Raw genomic sequence first — 23,928 nt, 5'->3', positions numbered from 1 at the left:
CCGTAGCAGCGGTTTCCCGCTCCTCTCGGCCCCAGGTCACAGCCCTATCGGCCAGCTGGGGACGCGCCTGAGCCTTAGAGACCTAGCAGCTGGATTTGTGCCTTGTTGTTGCAATTCAGAATTTTCACCCATTCCCGAGCCGTGGTTTCCAGTTGTCAGAAAATGAGCCTCCTGCTTAAGAAGTTTAAAATAAATCTGCTGTTTTCAACCAACATAACTTGAGTGACCCCTGATGTACAAAGGACAGGAAGGTAAGCAGCTGCCCCACATTTCCATCAGGAGGAAGCCACAGACCAAAGAGATCACTTGTGTCGCAGAATCCTTATTGGTTGGAGGGTGGGTAAAAGACCGAATGCTGTCCCCTCCCCCCATCAGGTCACGTGGAGAGGAGCAGCACTGTGTACGCGATGACCCACGCCAAAGAGGACTTCACCTTCACGTCTCAAGATATGAAACAAGGCTGGCCTGTTGCCGTGGGACCTCGTTTCTGCGGAAAATTCAAAGCGATTGTGCTAATCCTCTATGTGAAATGTGTACTTGAACGCCTACAAGGACAGCAGAATTACAAAGTTGTGTTATTTGAGAGGATTTGAGGATTGTAAGTTAACGTCTGAAAAGCAAAAGCTCTCGCTCCTCTAACTTGATGGAAGACCGTCGGCAAGTTGACTGCTTCCCGAGCCACGTGATCCCTGAAAGCGTGCCTCACTTCGGCCTTTCCGGTAGGACAGGGAACCCGTTGCTTACCACCAGGGATGGGGACCCTGATTCAAATCGAGGGAAAGGCCAAGCACCTGAAAAGTCACTGACTGCCTCAGAACATATTTGAGTCACCCCAAATCCACGGGCCACTCTCTCCAGCTTCCCGGCCTAGAGTCGGCACACGCGAGCGAATCCACACAGGCCGAGGAAGGGTCTGGAGGAAGACGGCAAAGCTAGAAGGATTTCTGGTCTCTAGCAGGCGGGATTCAACTCCGCGCCTCTGAAAACGGCTCCCTGTTAACCGGTCTCATCAAGTGCACGCCCCCTCGGCGGCCCCGGCCCGGGCCGACTACCACCAACGTCGACTATTTGATTCCGAAACCCGCCGAGGGCTTCTTGTAAGTTGCACAGGTGAGTGCCAGGCAGCGAGCGCCACCCTGCCGGCGGACAAGGGCTGGGAAGGTTCGCACAAACTAGGGTAAGGGAGCCTAGGCAAAACCCACGGTGACAGCAGACGGGGACAGGGGTCACATCGCAGGGATTCAAGGAAAACCAACAAGATAGGGAGCACCAAGAGTTTACTCAGAAGCCAATGTTACACTTTAATAACAAGCAACCACACAGAAGCACTGTATTTTCCCTGTTACATTAGGAAACACATGGAAAAGCAACTTAAAAAATGGGTCTCCTTCACAACTACTCCTTCCCACGCCCACAAACATCCGTCAGAATTGCTTGCAGAGGTTTTAACAAGTATGTAAGTCTGGGCCTCACTCCTGGAGGAGACTGCGCCGGGCAGGGGCGGGATCCAAGCATTTTTTAAAAAGCTCTTTAGGGAGTCTGGAGGATTCCTTCTGCTTGAGTCTCTGATTTTTAGGTCGACTGGGGCACTTTGGACTTTTTGGGCCACTGTTTGGGGGCGTGGGGGGCTTTTTTCACAGACTTACTAGGAGTAGTGAAGAACTTGGCCCCTGGCTTTTTGGTCACCTGTCTTGGGTCTTTTTTGCCCAGTGAAGAGTTTTGTTCTTTTCCCGCCTCTTCTTTGATTCTTGGCTTCTTGCCCGGGCTGCTACCTGGGGTCTTGGGCTCCGCAGCCTTCGGGGTCTCGAAACTGGGAAGGGCCTTTCTCTTCTTCCCACGAGGTGTGCTGGGACTGGGACTCTTTTTCGGAGACTTCTTTCCTGCGGCGTGTTTTTGCATCTAAGAAAAATAAGAGTTAAGTGCAGGGAAAAACGGCCCCTGACAATGGAACTCCGAGAGTGACTGTCTTCACCAGGTCTGAAAGGTTTTCCAGGCAGGACCCAGCACCCAAGCTTGCCCTTGCCCCGGTACATTTCCAAAGATTAATCATGTGGTGATCGGGCACTCACTGTCAGAAACTGAACCACTGCCCAAATGTCTGCCCCGGCCTGCTTTTGAAAACCACAGGCGGTGTGTCCAAGAATTATTAACATGACCACCCCTCCTCTGAATCCGAGATACACAGAGGAATGTGTTCACTGCACATCACTCCAATACAGGGCAAAGGAAGCCCCTCCCAGGCTTCTGGGTCTACCTGGTATGTTTCATCTATTACCTTGGGATCTTTGCTACGACAGATTCTGCTGGAAATACACTAGGGAGAAACAATGCCCCCGTCCTTGCAATGCCTCTTACACGCATGGCTCAGCGGGGCCTGCCTGACATACGGGGGCACTGAAGCCATCGGCCACTAGCACCAAGAGAAATACCTCTCCGTTTTCTTTCGCTGGAGTCCTCTCTATTGGTACCAGTTGAGGGAGCTCCTCTTCGGATTCGTCCTGCACTTTATTCTGGGCTTTTACTCGCCTGCTCTCTTTCTTCCCACACGCTCGGGCCTCCTTCGGGGGTGCGGGGTCCTTCACCGGAGCACCGCCAGTTCCAGGGCCTGCCTCCTCTTTCTTCGGGGCTGACGAGGCCTTTCTGGCCCGCTTCGTAAGCCTTTTGCTTCTTTTCTTCTCCTTTTGTTTTTCACGATACTCTTTTTGTTTTTCTTTTTTCTTTAATTCCTACCAAAACACCAAACAAAAAACCCAGTAACAAAAAAGCCACACTAAACTCCAAGCCTAACTTTAGTAGGGAATACACTTGTTGGTCAATAAATGGCATAGACTTAGAACTTGCAATTCTCATTATTCATAAGCTTCTGGAAAGTGCCTTGATCTGTGGCAACTCTAAGCAAACAAACCACAACACCAGCACTGGAACCTCAATGGCACTTGGCTCTGACTCACAGAACTACATATGGGGACTGGAAGCAATGAGGTGTGCAGTCAGAGCTTCTGCAAGGTGATCTGATTTATAGGTGAGTTAAGAATTATCCTAGGGATGCCTGGGTGGCTCAGTCAGTTCAGTGTCCAACTCTTGAATTCGGCTCAGGTTGTGATCCCAGGGTTGTGGGATCAAACCCTGCATTGGGCTCTGTGCTTTGTGCGGACTGTGCTTAAGGTTCGTTCTCCCTCTCCATCCCTCCCTCCCTCCTTCTCTCTCCCGCTCTCTCTTCCCCTCTCTCTGTCCCTCCTCGGCCTGTGAGCGCGCGCGCACACACACACACACACACACACACACACATACACACACACACACTCTTTCTCTCTCTCAAATAAAAATTTAAAAAAAAAAAAAAAAAAAAGCTAAAAAGGAAAAAAAAAAAAAAAGAATTATCCTAAATTGTAGAGTATTCTGATGTGAATTACAACTCAAAACAGTTTTAAGAAAAAAAACTGATAATTTTTCCCTACTTCAGACTGGGGCAGCAGTTAGATTAAGAAGTTTATAGAACCAGGGGTCCACTGTCCTTACCACAGACCACTGTTAAAGGACCCCCGTAATAGTGTGTAAATTCCATGTTAGCCAACAGTTCCAACATTTTTGCAAACTCCTCAAATCAATGTGCTGACAGATGGCAAAAAAATTCACGCGTCCTGCTTCTGATAATGGCAGTCTTTTATTTTGGGTCATTCTCCCAATGAAAACAAGTAAAAGTGGGATAAAATACTTAAAAAAAAAATTTTTTTTTCTTAAAGGCATCAATGAACCAACTACCTGTGAGACATCTAAAATAAGGACCCCATGGGTAAGTGAGCCCAGAAGCAAATTTTGCTGTGAGTACTGGCTAATCAATAATTTTTGTTTTAACAGGGGGTGGGGTGGGTGGAAAGAAATCAAACTCCAGTGTCCACACCAGGCAGGGGTCCTAGGAGGACCCCCCCCACAATGAGCTGGGACCCCACTGAGTCATGCTCTCAGGGCAAAGATGAACACAAGTGGAGGAGTGCAGATTCTCGGCATGGTTTGCTCCGAATCACTCAGGGAATCTCAAGCCTTTGATCTGCCTTCAGGGAGTCCCAGGCCAAGGCCCAGACACTTAAATGGAAATCTTCTAGAGAAAGATCTTCACCCTACACCTCAAATTAGTTCTACAAATCATTTTCCAATGCGACGACCGCGACATGGTCAAAGATGACCGAGTCCACAAGGAACCAGAGGGCACAGAGAACAGGCTGGGACACCAGGATCTCCACTACTCGAATGACCAGACAGTGAAGCAACTGTGCTTAAAATGTTCCAACAATTAAGGTGAACAGGAGGACTGACAGGTAACAGGAAATTAAAAGAAGTAAAGCCAGTGTGAAAAAGAACAAACATACAACTTCCAGAAGCGGGAGGTGGAGGGGGGGTGTAATTAAAAGACCAAAATTAAAAACCCACTGAACATGATTAACATGGCTAAAAAAAAAAAAAAAAAAAAAAAAAAAAAAAAAAAAAGGTGGGGGGCGCCTGGGTGGCTTAGTTGGTTAAGCATTTGACTTTGGCTCAGGTCATGATCTCATGGTTTGTGAGTTTGAGCCCCGCGTCGGGCTCTGTGCTGACAGCTCAGAGCCCAGAGCCTGCTTCAGATTCCGTGTCTCCCTCTCTCTCTGCCCTCCACCGCTCACGCGGTCTCTAACATAAATAAACATTTAAAAAAAAAAAAAAAAAAGTGTCATCAAACTAGGAGACTGGTCCAAAACAGAGCAAAAATAGCAAAATAATTTTCTCTCGTTCTACCGATAGCACTAAAAGCCTACAGACCCAAACTGACGGGTATCTGTTAGCCTCATGCAATCGTCAATGCTGCCCACAGGAAAGTTCTTAACACGCTCGATTTTGGTTTTCTTTCAGCTCCTCCTGCTGCTACACAGGCCCCTACCGAGCTGACTCACCCCACTCAAGGGAAACCAAAAATGATCAACGAACACAAGATATTTACATCATACCTCAATATACTTCATTCACACCACCATGAAGTGATCTCAGAGGAAAGGGGGAACAAGGCACCTAAAAGCACGAGCCCTGGAAACCGCGGAAGGTCAGGCAGGAACGGAACCCGCTCTCCTTGGGCCACGATCACGCCTGCGAGGAAGCCCACCTGGTGTTTCAAGTTCGACTCACCTTCTTCTTCTGACTAGGAGTGCGCACTCCTTTGGCTTCGCCCTGACAGCTGACAAACGAGGAAAAGATGGGAAGCGAAGCGGACCTCTCGGTTTTCACATACAGGAGCTTCACGCTCTCCCACTTCTGCAACAGAGACAAGAACGACACTGTCGGTCCACGTCCCGTTTCTCCTGCGCGAACCACCGACTGCTGCACCTGTTAAGACCGCACCTCTGGCAGCTTCTGGGAAAGCCTCTTCGTGACCGCGATGATGTTATCGATGATGTGCTGGACCTCCATTCCCGTGTGACCAACGCGGATGGTACTGAAATGTAACACGGCGGCAGACAAGAAGGTTTTTAAGAATAAGTTGTTTAAGCAATAATAGTGATTTGTTTCTCGGGGAGCCTGGGTGGCTCAGTCGGTTAAGCATCTGACTTTTGGCTTGGGCTCAGGTCATGATCTCACAGTTCGTGAGTTCGAGCCCTGTGTCCGGCTCTGCACTGACAGTGCAGAGGCTGCTTGGGATTCTCTCTCCCCCTCTGTCTGACCCTTCCCGGCTTGTGTGCATGGGCGCTCGCTCACTCTCTCTCAAAAACTAAATACTTCTAAAAATAAAAATAAATAAACATTTTTAAAAGGGGGGGGGGGGGGCGCCTGGGTGGCTCAGTCAGTTAAGCCTCTGACTCTGGATTTCAGTTCATGAGCTCACGGTTCAGGAGTATGAGCTCAGTATTGGGCTCTGTGCTGTCAGTGCGAGGCCTGCTTGTGATTCTCTCTCTCTATATATTCTGTATACCCTCAGTCCTATATAGAGAACACTGATAGAGACCATTTGCATCACTGTGGAAAGCTCTAAGGGGCAGCTGCTTCCAGAGAATGACATGCTTGGCAGGGACGGACTTTAGTTTCAATAGAAGGATCTGGTTTCCATTCACACGATCTCGTAAGAAACAGCTTACAAAATTATTACCGAATGAACAGGAGACTAAACAGGCACACGCGAACACCTCTTCCCTACCTGCAAGAACCACTTTTTGAGATGTTCAAGACAGTCCCGCCTATACAGGTGTTGATCTCCTTGGATAAATTCTTGGCCAGAAGGTTTACAGGAACGGGAACCCTGTAACGACAGGCAGGCGCTTGGAGCACAGTGCACGCACACGGATGACGTCCACGGGGCTCAGACGCGGCCACTGCAAAGCAACCTACTTCTTTCTGTGATAGAAGTGTCTCCCCAGGTGGGACGGCAGGAGCCGCCGGATTCTCGCATCAGTGAGGAAGAAGTCAAAGCTGCCCAGCAGGCGAAGCTTGGCTTCATAGGGTTTGTATTCCTTCTTTAAAGTTCGCAGAGGGATGATCTAGAAACATAAGGAAGAGGAAAAACCCCAAAAGTTAGGGACTTGAACAAGAAGAAGAAACACTCAAGCGGTAACTTGGGTCTGGATCTTAAATCGTCCTAGAGCCACACAGTTCAGTAAACCTGCGGCGAGAACCCGCGACGTGCCGGGAGCTGGGCTCACCGATGGAGGCACAAATGGGCTGGGACCCACGTCAAGAAAGGACACCGGTGACTACAAGCCACGACAGTGACCTAACGGAGAGATGAAGCCGTCCTACCAAAGCCAGTGAGAACCGAAAAGAAAAAATTAAATTAAAACTTAAATTCCCAGGGGCACCTGGCCGGCTCAGTCAGTGAAGCGGGCAACTCCTGATCTCGGGGTTATAGGTTCAAGCCCCATGTTGGGTACAGAGATTGCTGAAGAACAAAATCCTTAAAAACTAAAAAAAACAAAAACTCAAATCCCTAGGAAAGAAATACTAGATTATAAGGTAGTGCAGGAATATACGATCTAGCACTTCAGTCAAAAGAGGGAATCAGATCTTTTCATTGCCCTGAAAATATTAACCACTCCTGACCTGAGAAATGGTTTTAATTCCATGTTTGTTCAAAAGCTTCTTGTAAAACCGTTCTGTCTTTTCAGGAGTTAAATTGGGTTCGTCCTTGGTAAGTAAACAAATATCTGTTAAATCTGATCGAATACCATGAGGCAAGGACCTGCAAAATACATGAGAAGGAAGTGAGGGATAAAGCATTATGACAGACAAAATATACGTTTCTACTCCTAGAATACACAATAAATTCAGTCACTTCAACAAACTTCATTCATGCTGTCTAAGCAAATACTCTACCAAGAACATTTAAAAATACATCTAGTTTTCAGCAGTCTGGACAGATTTAAGATTCAAGTAAATCATCACAAATACCCAGCATCCAAAATATCAATTAATATTTGAGATATAACCACACTTAACATATAATCAAAGATACCCAAGACAGCGCACATGCAGTTATCATTATTTTATACGATGCTACAAATGCATGTGTTCTAAAATGTGAACAACCTGGTTTCATGAGGATAGTTCTGCTTCAGAACTTCACCCTACAGAAAACCCTGGATTCCATAAACCCTTAAGAGCTGAATAGAAGGGGCGCCTAGGTGGCTCAGTCGGTTGAGCAACTGACTTTTGATCTCAGCTCAGGTCCTGATCTCATGATTCGTGAGATTGAGCCCCTTGTCGACCTCAGCACGGGAGCCTGCTTGGGATTCTCTCTCCCTCTCTGCCCTTCCCCTGAAATAAACTTTAAAAAAAAAAAAAAAAAAAAAAAAAAAAGGCTGAACAAACCAACAAGGACCAGAAAACTTATGTTTTTTTTTTTGACAGGAGACAAAAGGACCCCACAGAGGCAGGGGTGCCAGAGAGAACACAGGACATGTTATATACATATATATATATATATATATATATATTTTAGTATAATTATGTCCCAAATATTACATGGGACCTACTTATACAAAAAAATTACTTCTATTTTTATTTGCTAAGTCTGGCAACTCTGCAGAGAAGGGATCTCTGACCTAAAAGTCCTAGACCAAGAAGAATGTGTGATCACCATAGATTTGTTTTCCAGAAGGAGCTCACTGCCAAGTCTGTAACCATCTCTGCATGTAGGAGCGAGTCGGGGACCTCAGGAGTTTAGCTTGAAACTAACATGACATGGAAAGATAACAGAATGTATACAAATACAAAAGCTGTATTAATTTATTCTAAACCCAGGTTTCAGATTCAACAGAACTGTGCATCAATCCCCAGAAAACTGGTGACATTTTTAGAAAATTTAAGCATGTGTGAATTCTTTTTTTTTTTTAAGGCACAATTACACATTTCAACTCATATTTTTATTTTGAATTTGCAAAATGTCCACTAGAAACAAAAGGGCGATGGTTACAGACACGCAGAACGACCAAGCGGGTAACAGAGGCAAAGGCAGAAAATCAGAACTTACAATCTGACCCTCAGTTCTTTACTTGGAATCTTCCATAACACCACCATTAAAAAGAAATTTTCATTCTCATTCAGAAGCAATCCATTCGCGTTTTTCCTGGACTTGGAATGTGCCAACAGAGCTTCCACTGCCTTTCTTATCTGCAACGTGGAGATACACGAACAAATTCATTCGCAATCTGATTTATGATTTAGCATTTGCCCCCTCCTAGCGTCTGTTTTTCCTTTTTTTTTTTTCCTCCTCAAATTCTATTTTAATGGGCAACCTCCATAACCATCTCTATCAGGATCCTGCAATTTGGGATCAGAGGAATGTCAGACTCATCAGAAACCACCTAAGGATCCACTCAGCACCCGTCTACAGAAAAGAGCCTCTTTCTTCCACGTTAAGGCGACTATCGCGCCAGGTGGGAACATGCTTCCCGGGAACTGGATGGCGAAGGCGGCAATGCCAGGAAAAGGGCAACACGCAACTAGCGTATACTGGGGCCATTACTATATGCCAGGGACCTGACCGAGACCAGCAGAGACACTTTCTTTAAACCCAAGGTCACGGAGGCTTGCAAAATTACCTGATCTGCCAAAGTCAAAGGAGAGGGGAACAGAGCCGGGTGGATCTCACGCCGGAACCCCAGGCTGTACCTGCATCCACCTGGAGGGCCAGGCCGCAGGGCTGGGGGCGGCGAGCGCCTCCCCGAGAGCAGGAGGAGCGGGCCGGCTGAGCGCGACGCGACACGGCGACCCTCTTCCCAAAGCTCCGGGGACGTCGGCGAGGGCCAGGGGCCGGCCTGGCCCCCCGCCTCCCAGCCCCCCTCCCCACGGGACCACTCACCTGCCCTTGGTCCAGCTGATCCAGGGAGGCAGGGGTCTCTGGAGCGGTGGCTGAGGCCGCGGTTGAGGAGGAGGGTGGGGTGGAAGCCGAACCCTCCATTTCGTTCCCACCTCGTGCAGACGCTCGCGCGGTACCGGCAGGGCTCCCTGTGCGCACGCGCGAGCCCAGGCCCGCAGCCGGAAGTTGGGGGGCGGGACCGGGCCCTGATGTCACGTCCGGGAGCGCGGGGTCAGGCCCGGGGATGTCGCACCCGCGACGTTTGGCGGCTGCGCCGGCTGTCCGAGTCTCCGTCGTCAAGCGCGGGAGCGGCCTCGGTGACACCTGGCTCTCATTCCGTACCGAGCGACTCGAGCGAGCGCCTGGAACTGGGGGAGGAGGCCTGGCCCGCCGCCCACCTGCCCCGCCGCCGCCGCCCCTTGGGAGGCCGGCGCGGTGGGGGCGCGAGTCGTGAGCCAGCGCCGGTCTCTCCTGGGCCTCGGCTCCCAGAAAGGCGGGAGGTCAGCGCAGGTACGCGGAAGCGTGCAGGCTGGACCACCCGCGGCCGCAGAAGGTAGAGTCCCCCGCCTCTCCGCAGCCCCAGTGGTGGCCGCTGATCCCTGTTCTCCTGGAGCCTTGCGGGGATGTTCCTAGGCACGTCTAGAAACGACTCTTTCTTTTTCTCTTTCATGGATGATGGGTTTAAACTTAATCCTTTTTTTTTTTTAAACAAATCGTAGCCTCGTAGACCCATTCTTTGTTCTGCACGTTGCCTTTCCCTCTGAATGCTTATTTCTTGGAGGTTGTCTGTGCCGCTACCTCATGCCCTGCCTCATTTTTAAAAACTGCCCATGTGAATAAACAGTTTATTTAGGAGGTTTTGGTGAACGTGCGGGATGGTTTTAGTCTTTTTGCAACCAGCTTTGGGCATTTTTGAGAGATGAAAGAATGGGAGTAGGGGGCTTTCCATGTCTGTTGCTTCCCAAAAAACCCGCCTTCCATATTGCAAAGGTGGAAGAAGGCATGTTCTGCTGCTGGTCCCTGATAGTGACTTTGTCCGTCATCAGCTTGTAGAGGAAATGTTCTTAAATCATTGATACCCACTCGTATTTGTCTATTCTAGAATGTTGTGTAAGATGGAATTCGTTTTAGCACAGTATTATGAGTTACGTTAGGCCTCGTGTATCAGCGTTTTCTGGTATTCTGAGAGCAGCATTAGGGATGTCACATGTGTCGTTTGAATTCAAGTTTGCGAGCCAGATTTCTAGACCAAAGGAAAGGCATGGATTCAGGTACAGGAGCAGAGTGATGTTTGCAGGTGGTATTAAGAGGCTGGAGAAGGGCTGTGCAGAGGGGAGGGATGGGAGACGGGGCTAGAATGGTAGGTTTGGGAACTAATGCATTTCCAAGGCTGAGGGCTTGTCTGTACCTTGGAGAAAACTATACATACAAGATTGTTCAATTGCCGGATTGTGATTTAAAAAATGATTCACGGGGGCACCTGGGTGGCTCAGTCCGTTAAGCATCCGACTTTGGCCCAGGTCATGATCTCATGGTTGGTGAGTTCTAGCCCGAAGTCGGGTTCTGTACTGACAGCTCAGAGCCTAGAGCCTGCTTCAGATTTTGTGCCTCCCTGTTTCTCTGCCCCTCCTCCACTTATGCTCGGTCTACAATAAATAAACATTTTAAAAGATTGACACAGAGATCAGAAGGGAGCTCATGTTATTTCACCACCTTTTAGGAATACTAAATGGTCTGTCTGTGTTTGATAATAGCTTTAATAAAATCAGATAAACAGAAAAGATGAAACTTCTCTGTCTGGTTTACTTATTTGCATTTCTAATGATAATTCAGAGAAGGCTGTATTTGCAACCAACATGACAGAATCTTAATTGGGAAACAAAATTAAATCTCCTTTCAAGGAAGGATAAAAATTCTGGGATATTCATAATATAAAACGTTGGTCGGCAATAGGGAATAAACTGCTGATACACACAACATGATTCATCTCTAAAACATGATGTTGCTTCTAAGAAGACAGTTGAGGGCCTCGTGATTTCCATTTATGTGGAGTTCAAAACCAGGCAAAACTAACACGGCAGAACAGTGATCCCCCTTGGCAGGAGGAACGAACTGGAAGGGGGCTGAAAGGAACTTCAGTGATGGAAATGTTCTCTATGTTGATGTGGGTGTCTACATAATTGTATAGACTGGACAAACTCATTGTAAAGTTATATATATTCCACTGTATACACATTTTACCTTAATAAAAAATTCCTCTTGTACGTAAGTTCTGTCTGCTGGACCTTCTTTACAAATAGTAATTAACTCCTAAGAGTCTAATTCTTTCAAAAATTTCTTTTTCCGAAAATTTAGTGTATTTCCCGGGGAAATAACAAAGCTTGGTAATGGACAGATTGCTTTTATTGTAAGTAATTTGTGAAATCTACAAGCCAACACAAAATACTTGAATACTTCGGGGCACCTAGGTGGCTCAGTCGGTTAAGCATCTGACTTCAGCTCAGGTCATGATCTTGCAGTTTGTGGGTTTGAGCCCCATGTCGCGCTCTGTGCTGACAGCCTACCTGGAGCCTGCTTCAGATTCTGTGTCTCCCTCTCTCCCCTCCCCTGCTCATACAGTCTCTCTCTGCCTCAAAAATAAATGTAAAGAAAGACTTGACTACTTCAATTAAAAGGGGTTAAATCACCATAGTAAATCTCAATCTAAATATAATCACACAATAAAGAATGCAAAATAGGTTAAATATGTAATTTTTCCCATTCCCTCTCTAGCTAAACTTTTACCAGTAGACTTAGATAATCAGTAGCCTCACTCTTAAACCAGAGAAAGAAACTTTTTTCGTAAAAATGCTTTAAAATTAAAACTCAAATCATTAACTTTGAACTACTTTTACTGCTTCTTTATTTGGGCACTGAAGTGAAACGTTTAAGAGATCAAAGGTAAGATGGGTTAAGAAAATGTGCAACGAACATTAAATGGGACCCAGTGCACAGTGAGAGGGGGAAAAGTTCTTGCCTCATTTTTTTTTTATCTTAGAGCAAGAGAGGGGGAAGGGGGCAGAAGAGGGGAGACAGAATCCCCAGCAGTATACGTGCTCAGCACAGAGCCCAACATGGAGCTTGATCCCACGACCCTGGGATCAGGACCTGAGCTGAAATCGAGTCAGATGCTCAACTGACTGAGCGACCCAGGCACCCTTAACAGAAGGATCAGATCATAAAAAATAGTACTTGATGGGGTGCCTGGCTGGCTCAGTTGGGAGAGCATGCCACTCTTAATCTCTGGTTCATGAGACCAACCCCCAGTTGGGTGTGGAGCCTACTTTAAAAAAATATATACGGTCTTATAAAAAATTAGTAATTGAGTAACAGCACACTTGTCAGTTCCGAGGTTTTTGTTTCCTTGTTTTAACTATTTCTAGCAGAAAACAGGAAAATATTTCATGCAAGGAATTTGGGCACAAAGAGCCTTCAGAAAGAATTTAAAGGAAATACATATTCATGGTAACACAAATTTCACTTTCTAGACTGGATTTACAGGATGAATGTAAGGAAACAAAAACACGTACCACTGCAGTACAGGACTTTCCAAATTCGTCATGTATGGTCACAATGGCCATAAATGGTCAGAGACTTAAAATAGATGAGCTTGTCACTATAGAGGTTAAAGAGAAAGTATCTTCCAGAACCTGGTTTTTCCCACGGTCAAAGAAACTGCCGTTTTGTGGGGTTTTTTCAGGTCTTTTTAAATTCGGAAAACTTTAAATGTCTTTTATTGTAACCTGGCCATCATTTATCCTAGATCTCTCTACTTCACTACAAAGCTACCGAGTCCAAGGCATTGGTGCTCTATCTCTGCTTTAAGATGCATCGATAGAACGGGTGTCTCTGAAACCACTTCCATGGGCCAGGAGATCTAGAATTCTCTCCGGTCAGTCTTTACATGCCGCAGTCCAGTGCCCATGAGTGGTTGGATGCCCAGACACGTTTAGGCCACAGGGTTTGCCGTGCGGGGATGGTGGTGATCCTGTCCCTGAAGAGTAGAAACGTGTTGACCCCTGTGGTTACTCACAAGCCACTTAGTTAGAACTTTCCTAATATGAACCCCTCCTTTAAGAGCAAGCTTTAATAGCAAGCCTTTAAGACTCATTCATGCCAAACACCTGTACTGCAGACCGATTCCCAAAACCTGTCACCTAAGATTGTTTAAGCAAGAACTCATTCGGTCTCACAGAGACAAAGGAATATGCAGGAACATACTGTTGCCATCCCCCGAACCACTGTGTTTACTGCCTCTCTACCATTAATTTCTTCTCTCCGGGCCCTTCCTTTCTTGATTGTTACTAAACATCCTGAACATAGAGGTTCGTACTTGTGACGGAATCCCTGATGGCTCCCCAACTCTGTTCATTTAAAAACCATGTACTGTGATATTTATGATTAGGCACCTCGGACTTCCTACATGGCTGTTAAGACTCAGTCACGTGGGCCATACAGAGGCCTTTGCTTACCATGTGCAAGCAGACCACACATGTGCAAGTTCCTCCGTCAAAGAGCTGAGGGGACCTGTCCACATCTGCTGCTAGATAGTTCCAGGCCCTGAGGCAGGAAGAAACGATGTGAAGAAGGGACAGAAACACACAGGGTATGACAGGATAGGCAACTGTAAACACACAGACAAATCCTTCAAAAGGGAAGATGACAATCTTTATTGTTATTACAAAAGCAATTTTTTTTTTTTTAACTTCAGTCATTTGAATAATTGCAAGAGCGACTAGGGGCTTAATCCTCACACAGGCATCAAGTCAGGCACAGTAGGTAGCTACAAATCATAAGAAAAAGGTCTCTCTACCTTGGATTCCCACCGTTCCTACCTAGAGAGCATTCTGCCACGCTTTGGAATCAGGTTAAAAACCCCAGCAGACCTACTACTCCGTTCCCTTGAATTCTCTGGCTTTTTTTTTTTTTAAAATGAGAGCTAGGTATTGTCCTATGCTGTTTAGTAAAACCTAGTCGCTAAATCCTGGCCTGAGAGAGATCCCCATTTCCTTTAGAACAGAAGAAACTTGTCAACTCAGGGGGGTCCATTTCTGAGAGCCCAGGTGCACCTCAAGCATGTGGATGGTCCCCTGAGGAGCGCGGGAGCCCCGGGCAGCGGGAAGGAGGCAGCAGGGACTCGGGGGGACGTGCGGAGCCTCGGGAAGCACGAAACGTCCTTCCACCTTGGCTGGCCACAGACCTGAGGTTTCCAGTGGTAGGTTTTAAAGGGCACAGTGGCGTGTGTGGCAAGGTAGAAAAGACAGTTCCCATTCCGACGGCTGCTTGCAAAATTCCGCCTCATCGGACGTGGTGCCTATCCGCTTTTCCCTGACGCTGGAGAACGTACCAGGTTCTCCTGTCCACTCCCCAACCTCCAGGCGCTGAGAACATTCCTTAGTAATTGGCTCGGCTAGCATATTACTGTTTCAAGGAAGCATTGGATTAGAGGTATGTGAAATAGCGTATTGACTGAAGGGAAGTCTCAGTATGTTCTAGGATACCAAAAGTCAACAGTACCCTAGAGCCCAAACCATCACAGGTTGAACCAAACCTACCTGACCTGAATTCTGGCAGTAAATTGGTTCAAATGGAATCCACTGAACTGTCTTGAGGCAAATAAAAACAGTTCCGATTCCACTCACTAGGAAATCTAATCTAACCAACTGACGGCTAAATTGAAACCTACCAAGAAGTCGTCTGAGTTGTGCATGTGAAATTACATTTATTTATTTACCAAGCGGCTGCCACGGCGATCTCTGAAGAAACAAAGCGTGGACGTATTAGACGGCATCGTGCTAGGGTCACTGAGAAAGGAGCTGGAGGAAATAGAAGCCATGGCATTTGGAGACAGAATATCGTCCCCTAAAACCTGCTGACTGCCGTCTGCCTCACGCACGTCTGTGAGAGGATTACTAGCACAGTTTCTCTGAGAAGGTAGGCCAACCCTGTCCAGAACATCGGATCGTTCAACAGTCCGCTCTAGTGCAGCAAACTAGAATGTTCACAAAGGGTTTTAAAGGTTTCAAAGTCGCCGGATGGTCAGAGCGGTCCTAAGAACGATCTGCCCCTCGACTAAGTCCCTCCCCAAAGCAGCGAAGCCACCAGGGACGCAGTGGCGGGGCCGTGAGGAAGGCTGACAGCAAGGAGGGCAGCTGAAACGCTGCCCCGTGGGACCGTCCTCACAGACCGCGGAGCGGTGACAGCCGGGGACTAGTGTTCCCGAAGATGCCAGGGAGTCTAGCGGGGTTTTGTCAAGAGTTCATCACGGAAGCAGCGTTTGAGCGCAGGCTCGCCTTGTTCTTGGGTCGCAAAACCACATCTGATGGAAAGTATGACCCCAAATATCCCGCAGCACTTCCGTCACGGTCCAAGCGCATCAGCCCCTTCAAAGTCCATTGCATCCCGGAAAAGCCGTTCTCGTGACCAGTGTGAATTACCACTCGTTATGGCGAACCGCCTGTATTTTCACAACTTACAAAGGTCTGATATCCGGGTATCACAGATTTCAAGACTTTCAGTTCCAAACGAAGAAATACGCACGGGCTTCATTATTCAAGAACACTTTACTCTCTGTCACCTCGTTTCATGGCGACAGCTGCTCGGTCCGACTCTTTGGGTTTGGTTTTACGTGGACTTTCGCTGGACAAGTCCTTTTTGGCAAATTAAAGACAAGAAACAGATGCTAGATTTACCCCTCTCCCGCAGTCAAGGGTGGAAAATGGCAGTTACTTAAGATGTTCATTTCAAGGATAGCTTTCTTGTCTTAAATTCATTAATTTAAAAAACTATGAATAATCAAGCATGAAAGTTGTATCCAGAACATGAATGCAAAGAGATGCAAAGAAAGTTGTGATTCTAACGTATCTACGCCAAAGCCAGAGAACAAACTGTTTCGGTCTGTATCACCCTCGTCTGCGGTCAGCTACCCTGCGTTTGCACCGTCAGCCACAGCAGCACACGTGCACTTGCAGAGAACAGAACGGCAGCACAGGAATCCGAACTGCTTTGGAAGGGCCCGGCATCGCCCACGGCCAGCTCCCTTCACACGCTGCATTTCCCCAACCAGGTCACCGGCCAGGGTCACCAGGAGTTTAAAATCTATCAGCGCTCTTCGACGCGCGCGCACTTCCCGAAGAACTTCAAAGCCCACAGAACGTAAGGTGGTGGTTAAATTAAACAGCGAGGTTTCTTTTAAAGCATCTGATTATTTGCACAAATGTAAAACGAATCCGGTGAGATCTTTCTTTCGTCATTTGACTTATCTTCGTGATCTTTTCTTTTTGAGACGTAGGCCTTTCACAGCCGGCATCCGTTCGTCTTGCGGCAGAGTCTTGGCAACGTGTGCCTGATATTCTAGAAGTGTAAATGTTGTAATAGCAAACAGAACTGGTTTTCAAAAATGAGTTCAGTTTAAAAATGGAAATCTAGTTTTGGAAATAATTTCAACAACTCTTACGCGTTTAAAGATTCATTAAAATCTAGGCAACTGCTATTCTGTTCCTATTACCTTGGAAGTACAAAAAAGAGGCGTTAAGTACGGATTAGACCTCCCCTATTTCCCCGAAAAATAAAAGCCCAGAGATTTGCAGACATAGTAAAATTTAGCTAAATTTCATGCACTTTAATAGCCACGAGTATGGTTCTAGGGAGCTTTAGGGCAAGAGCTTTGCTCCGTCCCTAAGGTACAGCCTCATTCATGAAATGCATGGTAATTCGAAAGTTAAGAGAACAGAATTAGATTAAGTTTTATATTTTGTGACTGGAAATGCAGTCTGACTAGGCTTTTCTTTTCTGAGGAAGATTACAGGGCACACTACATTAAATACACAATTACAAAGTATCTTATTTCGAGATAAACCACAGTCTAAAAGAGGTCAGGTCTTTGACAAACGGCAACACTGAAAATCAAGGGCGTTGGTTGGGGGGTGGGGGGCTTCCCAGGAAACGCAGAAAGCGGCTCTTCCATTTCCCACTTACTCTCGTTAAAAATTTCAAAGTCACGACAGCTGCAGTCGAAAGTCAGCCTTCCATCTAAAAACCCCCACAATGCTCCAGTGTGGCTCTTCCAAATTACAGGTTAGCAAATTTCAGCTTTCTATTTAAGAAAACAGTTTCAAATAATAGAAAAACGTCGATACTGTGCTTGATTCCACTGATCACTGCTAACTTCCGTCCGTGCAGATTCGGGTGGCTCTAAATAGGTGTTCATTTAGTTGCTGGACGAGATGCAGCTTTCGCCAGCAAGGATCATCCAGCCTTTAAAATTACCGACACAGATAGTAAACGGTGTCGTTCGTAGAAGTGGCACTTGCGACTGATACGGGTTTTCATACTAGATGCATGCAGCTCTTATAAATACTAAAGGAGGCATTTTTTGCCAGGTCTCAACATGCTGTCTTTATTGCAAATTCCGCTAATTTAACGAGTGAATGGAATTTTCCGTAGGGGTACAATTTCATTATGCTTTACTTATAAAAACGACAGTATGCTGTTCTTTAACTTTAAGACAACTTACTGTGTTTAAGAAGTCGTGTTAAAATACAAACTGGCAGAACGTAAGGGACAGACCTACGAAAGCAGCGTCACCGTCGCATAAAGGCGTTTAACTGTATGTATGCATTAGCCATCAAAAGGAGGGGTCCAACGAGTTCTTTCCTTTAATACAAACACGAACATCGTTTGTAAATGCCTCATTTAAAGTAGTGGATAGGGGAAGGAGTTTAGAAAAGTCCAAGCAATAAAATGTACTCAGTTACTTGGTAAGTTAAAAAGCTAATGCAACAGTGTTACATCCAGATAAAAAATATTATTCAAAAGCAATTCAAATACCGAAAAGGATTTCAAATTGAATATTTTATTAACATGGTAGTTGTCTCTGTAACATGTGCACACACACTCGCACACTCAGAATGATCTGCCTGGGGGAAAAAGACTAAGTAGGTCTAAGGGGAAGATGAAAAATAAAAAAATTCCGGTAAGTTTTCATTATTGTAGGCAATTATGTCCACATCACTTACAAAGCTATTGCCAAATCTGTCCAAGGAAGCAGAGTTTGGGAGGGGAGGGGAAAAAAAACCTGGGGGAAAATTCAACAGTGGCATAGCAGAGCTCTCAATATGAGAAAGCTGACATTATGTGGACTTTTGCTGTGAATTTCGTCTTTGCAAAATATGGGGAGAAGTTTGTCAATGGGCAGAAAATGAGAGAAGGCGGTGTGAAGTAGGCTTTTGCAGTCAATTTTCCTCACAGTACTGTGCAGGGTCATCAAGAAAATGCTTAGTCTTTCTCTGGAACCAGTTTCAGAACTTTTCCAATTGCAATGGTTTTACCTAGAAATGAAATTTAAAGAAACACAAACAAAAACCCTTTTCAGTAGTTAACAGCAAAGCTATGTGAGGTATTAAAGCTGATTACTGTAAAACATAAAACTATTTTTCATAGTGCAAATTTCTGACTGGCTTTACCACCAAAGGTGTGATTTCTCATCAGGTCGTCTCAGTAAGTGGATCTTTGGAGGGTGGGGGGGAGCCGAAAAGAAACTACATTTCCTGTTATCACAAACCCGTGTGTGGACAAGTACACTGTGGAGCGCCTGTACCACGGCATAGTATTTGGCAATAAAAAGGAATGAATTACATACGTGTCCTAACGGAGCCGAACCTCAAAAACGTGCCAAGCAAAATAAACTAGATACTGAAGACCACAAAGTGTATGGTTCTGTTTATATGGCATGTCCAAAAAAGGCAGAGAGGGGAAGATTTGTGGTTGGCCGGGAAGAGGAATACCAAGCGACCGTAAACAGGTGTAAGGGCTGTTTTTGTTTTTTTTAAGATGTTGTGAATATTCCAAAATCAGAATGTGGTCATGACTGTACACCCTGTAAACCCACAAAAATTCATGAAATTGTACACTGAAAACAAGTTAATTTCAACGTATATAAATTCTCTCAATAAAGCTGTTAAGAGGGGTTCTCAGTCCTATTTTAAGAGGTTCGAATCCCATCAGGTCACGTGAAGAACCTAAAAGCCAAGCACCTCCTTAGGAAAACAAGTAACTCTGGGGTTAAACACTTTTGCTAGGTTACTTTCTTCTGGCCGACTGATTTTTATCAGGTTCTAACCGGCAACTAAGGTTCTCATTTTGTTATGTGAACAGGACAAAACCAGCTTCACTAGTACCAGATACAGACTTTAAAATAAAATGGAGCCAGTCTCCGTACAGATTTCTCTGAAGGAAGGTTCAGGAACTGGACACACTGTGTTCCCCGTGCTCTGCACAGCTGCTGACACGCAGGAGACACATCGTTTTCTGTCGAACAGAACCGGGACTGACTGCCGATTCTGTATCTCAGCTGAACCACAGTGTTTTATGTAAGGTTTTCCACCGTCTTAAACTTAGTTACCTAAGTCAGAAATACTAATAAGCCACAGGGAGCCATTTACTAAGAGCCGCTGTGTTTTCATGCTATCAAAGACTTCCACGGCCACAAGACAGGAAAAGCACAGTTGTTCAGATTCACTGAGAAGTAGGCAGAAGGACACCAACACTCACATAAAAATGCTACTAAACCTCTGTAAAAATTAGGTGCTAAAAAACCATCAGCTTCTGTATCCCTTTTATCCCCCCCCCATATCCATGTAGTGAATGTTTTATCAGACTTGATTTTGAAATGTCTTCTGACCACAGAAATGACAAGGTTTTACTGCAGAGGCTCGTATGGCAAAAAAAAAATGTGCCTTCCAGGGTTAAGCCCTCCAGGATGGGCTTTAATCACTCACGGTACAAAGGATTTCCTCAGAGAACGTCTTGTTTAGTAAATAAACTAACTCTCAAAGCCCACTCCTTGCAAGAGATCAAAATTAAGATTCTTACAACTACAGCATATACTGCTAAAATGCACGGCCGATTCGGTCTGCTGTTCAATTCCCTCCGCTCATAAAACGTTACAGGAATCTGTCACAAAACACGCACCCAAGTTTTCTACAAACTCGTGATGCGTGCGGTACTCTTACCCTCATCCCTTAAGGTAAAGCGCCCCATCTGAGGGAAGTCTTTGAAGGTCTCAAGGCAGATGGTTCCCGCCGTCCTTAAGCGAGCGATGCATACTTGATCTTGTTTCACGAAACGGGGTCGGGTCTTACTTTTCTCTCCTGATTTTTTGTCTACCAAGCAAATTAAGGCCTGTCCAAGAAAAAGGAGGAGGTCACAACGGTGCCGAGTGAAAGAACCTTTAAGACAAGGAGTGCAGATACGAGTGCCTCACTGGTGCCGATCCAAAATGATCGAGATGAGACGGTCTCCGAACCCATACACCAACAAAGCCCCCGGTGCTCTTAATGACCTAAGAATCGCGACTCACTGTTATTTCGACTTCCTCAATGCAGGTGTGAATGTGCAGCACCGCATTATAGCCCGGGCAGATGATGGACTTGTGCTCTATGATCACTATCTGTCAAACAAAACAATGCACATCTTTATCCCTGGGGTGAAACAGACCTGACCGTCCCGCAGAGCCACTTCGTACCACCGGAACGTGGAACTCACCATCTCGGCAGGACGCCAACTGAACTTATTTTTGAGTTAGAAGTGCTGGGTCAAGCGGCCTGACATCCAAGCGTGACCGCGGAGATGCTTCCCCTGCCCATCTTCTAGGCCACAGCCCGACTTTAGAAACCCAGCAGGCAGACTGCCCTAAGAAGCCTGTCTCTCCAAGCCATCTCCTCCCCGAGGAGTGAAGGAACTCACTGGCACTACAGCTGGTTCTCATTTGTTTTGTTCCAGTTGTGAACTTCACAGTTTTATCCAATTCGCAATGACTAAGGCCCAGCAGAAGTAAACAGCCCCGTACCCAGCATCAAAACCTATCCTGCCTAGTCACAGGAGCTCGTGACAGAACTCGAAAATTCTGTGAGCTACGCCAGTCGTGCTCCATCATCCCTGTGGGGAGGTCACGTAGCTAAGAACACGGACACCCTGTGTCTTCGTGTCTGGAAGGGGACTTACTCTGAAGAAACAAACACAGCCTCATTTCCAAGGTGGCTGTGGTCTCCTCAAGGGAAAGACGCTCTGAGCAAAATGTTAAGTCGTAATACTTCTTACCAACAGGTGACCAAAACTAAAAAGGAACTTCCGAAGAATACCACCTCTTGAAGACCGGGTGTGTGTGACACATCGCGGTGGCCGTGATATGTATGTATGACCTCCCCTATCTCATTCCCCTGCTACACACGATGGAGGGTCACCAGTGATCAGGCAAAGAGCATTTACATTCTAATTGCACATGGAGGGTGAAGACCGCTAAGGCAATTACAATGACTAGTCTACCTGGGCATCAAATGTGCGTCCAGAATGACAAAGATTATTAGGGTCACAAAGGATGAATCCTGGGAGAATCTCTTCCTCTTCAATTCCTTTCAGTCGGATTTTGAGGTTTTCACCTGGGGCTACAGAATCAGTTTCTACGTCATCGGAAAGGATTCCAAGAACTTCCACGTTGTGCTTGAAAAAAAACCAAAACAAAAAAAAACACATGCAAATAAACCCCAAACTGGAGGTTTTCGGACACACGCGCTGCACGGCAGAATGTAACGTGATCCGAATGGTCCCTTCAAGCCATTTTCCTGCAAATCGTGGATGAGCCAGAACGTTTATTAACACTGAATCTAACATCTGGATTTGAATTTGATGAACGTCATTTTTATTACGATGATTACATTCTAGGATTTCAAAGGACACCGTTTCTACTACCTCTCAACCCCAAATACCTGAAGAGTGTACGTCTCCAAAGTTTTCTGAACAATTAAGCTTTGAAAGAACAGTCACTAGGGGCACCTGGGAGGCTCAGTCAGTTAAGCGTCTGACGTCGGCTCAGGTCACGATCTCACGATTCAGGAGTTCGAGGAGCCCCGCATCAGGCTGCGGTCTCAACGCAGAGCCTGTTTGGATCTTTTGTCTCGCTCTCTCTCTGCCCCTCCCCCGCTCTATCTCGACAATAAACATTAAAACTACATACATTAAAAAAAAAGAATACCGACTAATGGGTACAGGATTTCCTTCTGGGATGGTGAAAACATTCTGGAACTTGACAGCGGTGACAGCTGTGAATGTACCAAATGTCACGAATGGTAAAACTGCCATCTCTTACCAGTTATTTAAAAAAGAGCATACCGGTGGGAAAAAGTGGGAAAAGCAATACCCACAAGCGTTGCCTTACTTTACTCCGTCTCTGCCCCTGGAGAGAATTCGTCTTTTTAAAACACATACCCCAAAACAAAACAACCTGGTGACGGCAGGTAAGGGGCGGCGAATCCAGAATGCACTCTTCCCCTCCACAGCGGGCTGAACTCCAGTCTCCCCTCCCCGACCCAAAACGCTCTCCTTTCCCAGAAGGCAGCTTAGACCTTTTTGACAGCTGTCGAAATTCCTTCCAAGAAGTGAGATGGAGCCAGATTTATTAGCTAAAGTCTTTACGGTAACAGGACAAAGGGGCAGAAACCAGCAGTCCGACCGCACACAAACTAACAAGTACTGTCTGCTACTTTCTGTCCAATAATCCAGCGGGACAATCCCTCTCCCAAACACGCTCTTCTACGGCTTAACGCAATGAAGCCAGTCCAATCTTTAAATTAATCCAGTTTCAAAAATTAAGACAGAGGCCAACAAATTCTCTTGGTTTATGAAAGGTAAGGGGCACCTGGGCGGCTCAGTCGGTTAAGTGCCCGACTTCAGTTATAGCCACGATCTCATGGTTCCTGAGTTCGGGCCCCACATTGGGCTTGCTGCTGTCTACCTGTCAGCACAAAGGTTGCTTGGGATCCTCTGTCCCCCTCTCCCTGCCCCTCCCCTGCTTGTGCGGACTCTCATAAAGTAAGGAAAAAAAAAAAAGGCACTAAGGATTGTCTGCTCTAAATACCTCACCTAAGTGGAATCATACATCATTTATCCATTCACTTGGCACAAGGCCCCTGAGGCTCATCCATGCTATAAGCCTATGTCAGAAAAGCTGAATGACAGTCCATTGTACATACAGACGTTTCGTTTGTCTCCTCATCGGTCAATGGCCATGATCGGCTGCTTCTCCATTTCAGCTTTTGTAAGTGGTGCTGTGGATATCGGTTCTTGGTTCTTCGAGGTCTGCCTTCCTTTCTTTCGGGCACATGTCCTGAAGTGGAACTGCTGAATCGTATAATTATTCTATTTTTAAAATGTGGAGCAAACATCGTTATGTTTTGGCATAGCCGCTGTGCACGCTTACATTCTCGCCAACAGCGTACGAGGGTTTTCCAATTTCTCCACACCCTCACCGACATCCGCTATTTGGGGTTTTGACGGTGGCCATCCTGACGGGTGCGAGGCGCCGTCTCGCTGTGGTTCCGATTTGCATTCCCCTGATGATCAGAGACGCTGAGATCTTTTTCAGGTGCCTGCTGACCAGCTGCACATCTTCGGAGACAGGTGTAAGACCCCTGCTCATTGTTTAGTCGATTATTTTCTTTTTTTTTTTTGAGGACTTGGGTTTTTTTTTTTAATTTTGAGAGACAGCAGAGCGTGAGCAGGGGAGGGGACAGAAGGAGACGGAG

The 23,928-nt window shown here is 46.2% G+C and overlaps 2 protein-coding genes across 4 annotated transcripts in view; both read right to left on the bottom strand.

The window, feature by feature from the left end:
* Positions 1–1,260: 1,260 nt before the first annotated feature.
* Positions 1,261–9,479, bottom strand: RSL1D1 (ribosomal L1 domain containing 1). Its single transcript, XM_060648524.2, has 9 exons — positions 9,314–9,479; positions 8,483–8,622; positions 7,054–7,192; positions 6,346–6,494; positions 6,155–6,256; positions 5,365–5,458; positions 5,152–5,277; positions 2,430–2,726; positions 1,261–1,899 (listed from the first exon to the last, which is right to left on the bottom strand). Exons 1-9 carry the CDS (start codon positions 9,410–9,412, stop codon positions 1,573–1,575), a joined length of 1,473 nt encoding a protein of 490 aa, XP_060504507.1. The 5' UTR covers positions 9,413–9,479; the 3' UTR covers positions 1,261–1,572.
* Positions 9,480–18,187: 8,708 nt separating this feature from the next.
* The window catches only part of GSPT1 (G1 to S phase transition 1), a 34,528-nt gene continuing 28,787 nt past the window's right edge, over positions 18,188–23,928 (bottom strand). For all 3 annotated transcript variants that reach the window (XM_060648523.3, XM_060648522.3, XM_060648520.3), the window contains exons 12-15: positions 21,674–21,847; positions 20,709–20,798; positions 20,362–20,530; positions 18,188–18,678 (exon numbers count right to left, since the gene is read on the bottom strand). In XM_060648523.3, coding sequence (XP_060504506.1) covers positions 18,626–18,678; positions 20,362–20,530; positions 20,709–20,798; positions 21,674–21,847 — 486 coding nt within the window. In that variant the 3' untranslated portion in view covers positions 18,188–18,625. The remainder of the gene's footprint in view (positions 18,679–20,361; positions 20,531–20,708; positions 20,799–21,673; positions 21,848–23,928) is intronic.

Source organism: Panthera onca, chromosome E3 (assembly GCF_046562875.1).
Source record: "Panthera onca isolate mPanOnc1 chromosome E3, mPanOnc1 haplotype 2, whole genome shotgun sequence".
Classification (NCBI taxonomy): domain Eukaryota; kingdom Metazoa; phylum Chordata; class Mammalia; order Carnivora; family Felidae; genus Panthera; species Panthera onca.
The sequence above is the reverse complement of the archived record's forward strand: the minus strand, read 5'-3'. Positions and strand labels throughout refer to the sequence as shown.

Coding starts and splice junctions, on each gene's coding strand:
- RSL1D1 (XM_060648524.2), bottom strand. CDS start 9,412: ATGGAGGGTTCGGCTTCCACCCCACCCTCCTCCTCAACCGCGGCCTCA. Junction 8,623..9,313: donor ATCAGCTGGACCAAGGGCAG/GTGAGTGGTCCC, acceptor TCCACGTTGCAG/ATAAGAAAGGCAGTGGAAGC. Junction 5,278..5,364: donor TTTCCCAGAAGCTGCCAGAG/GTGCGGTCTTAA, acceptor TCTCTGTTGCAG/AAGTGGGAGAGCGTGAAGCT.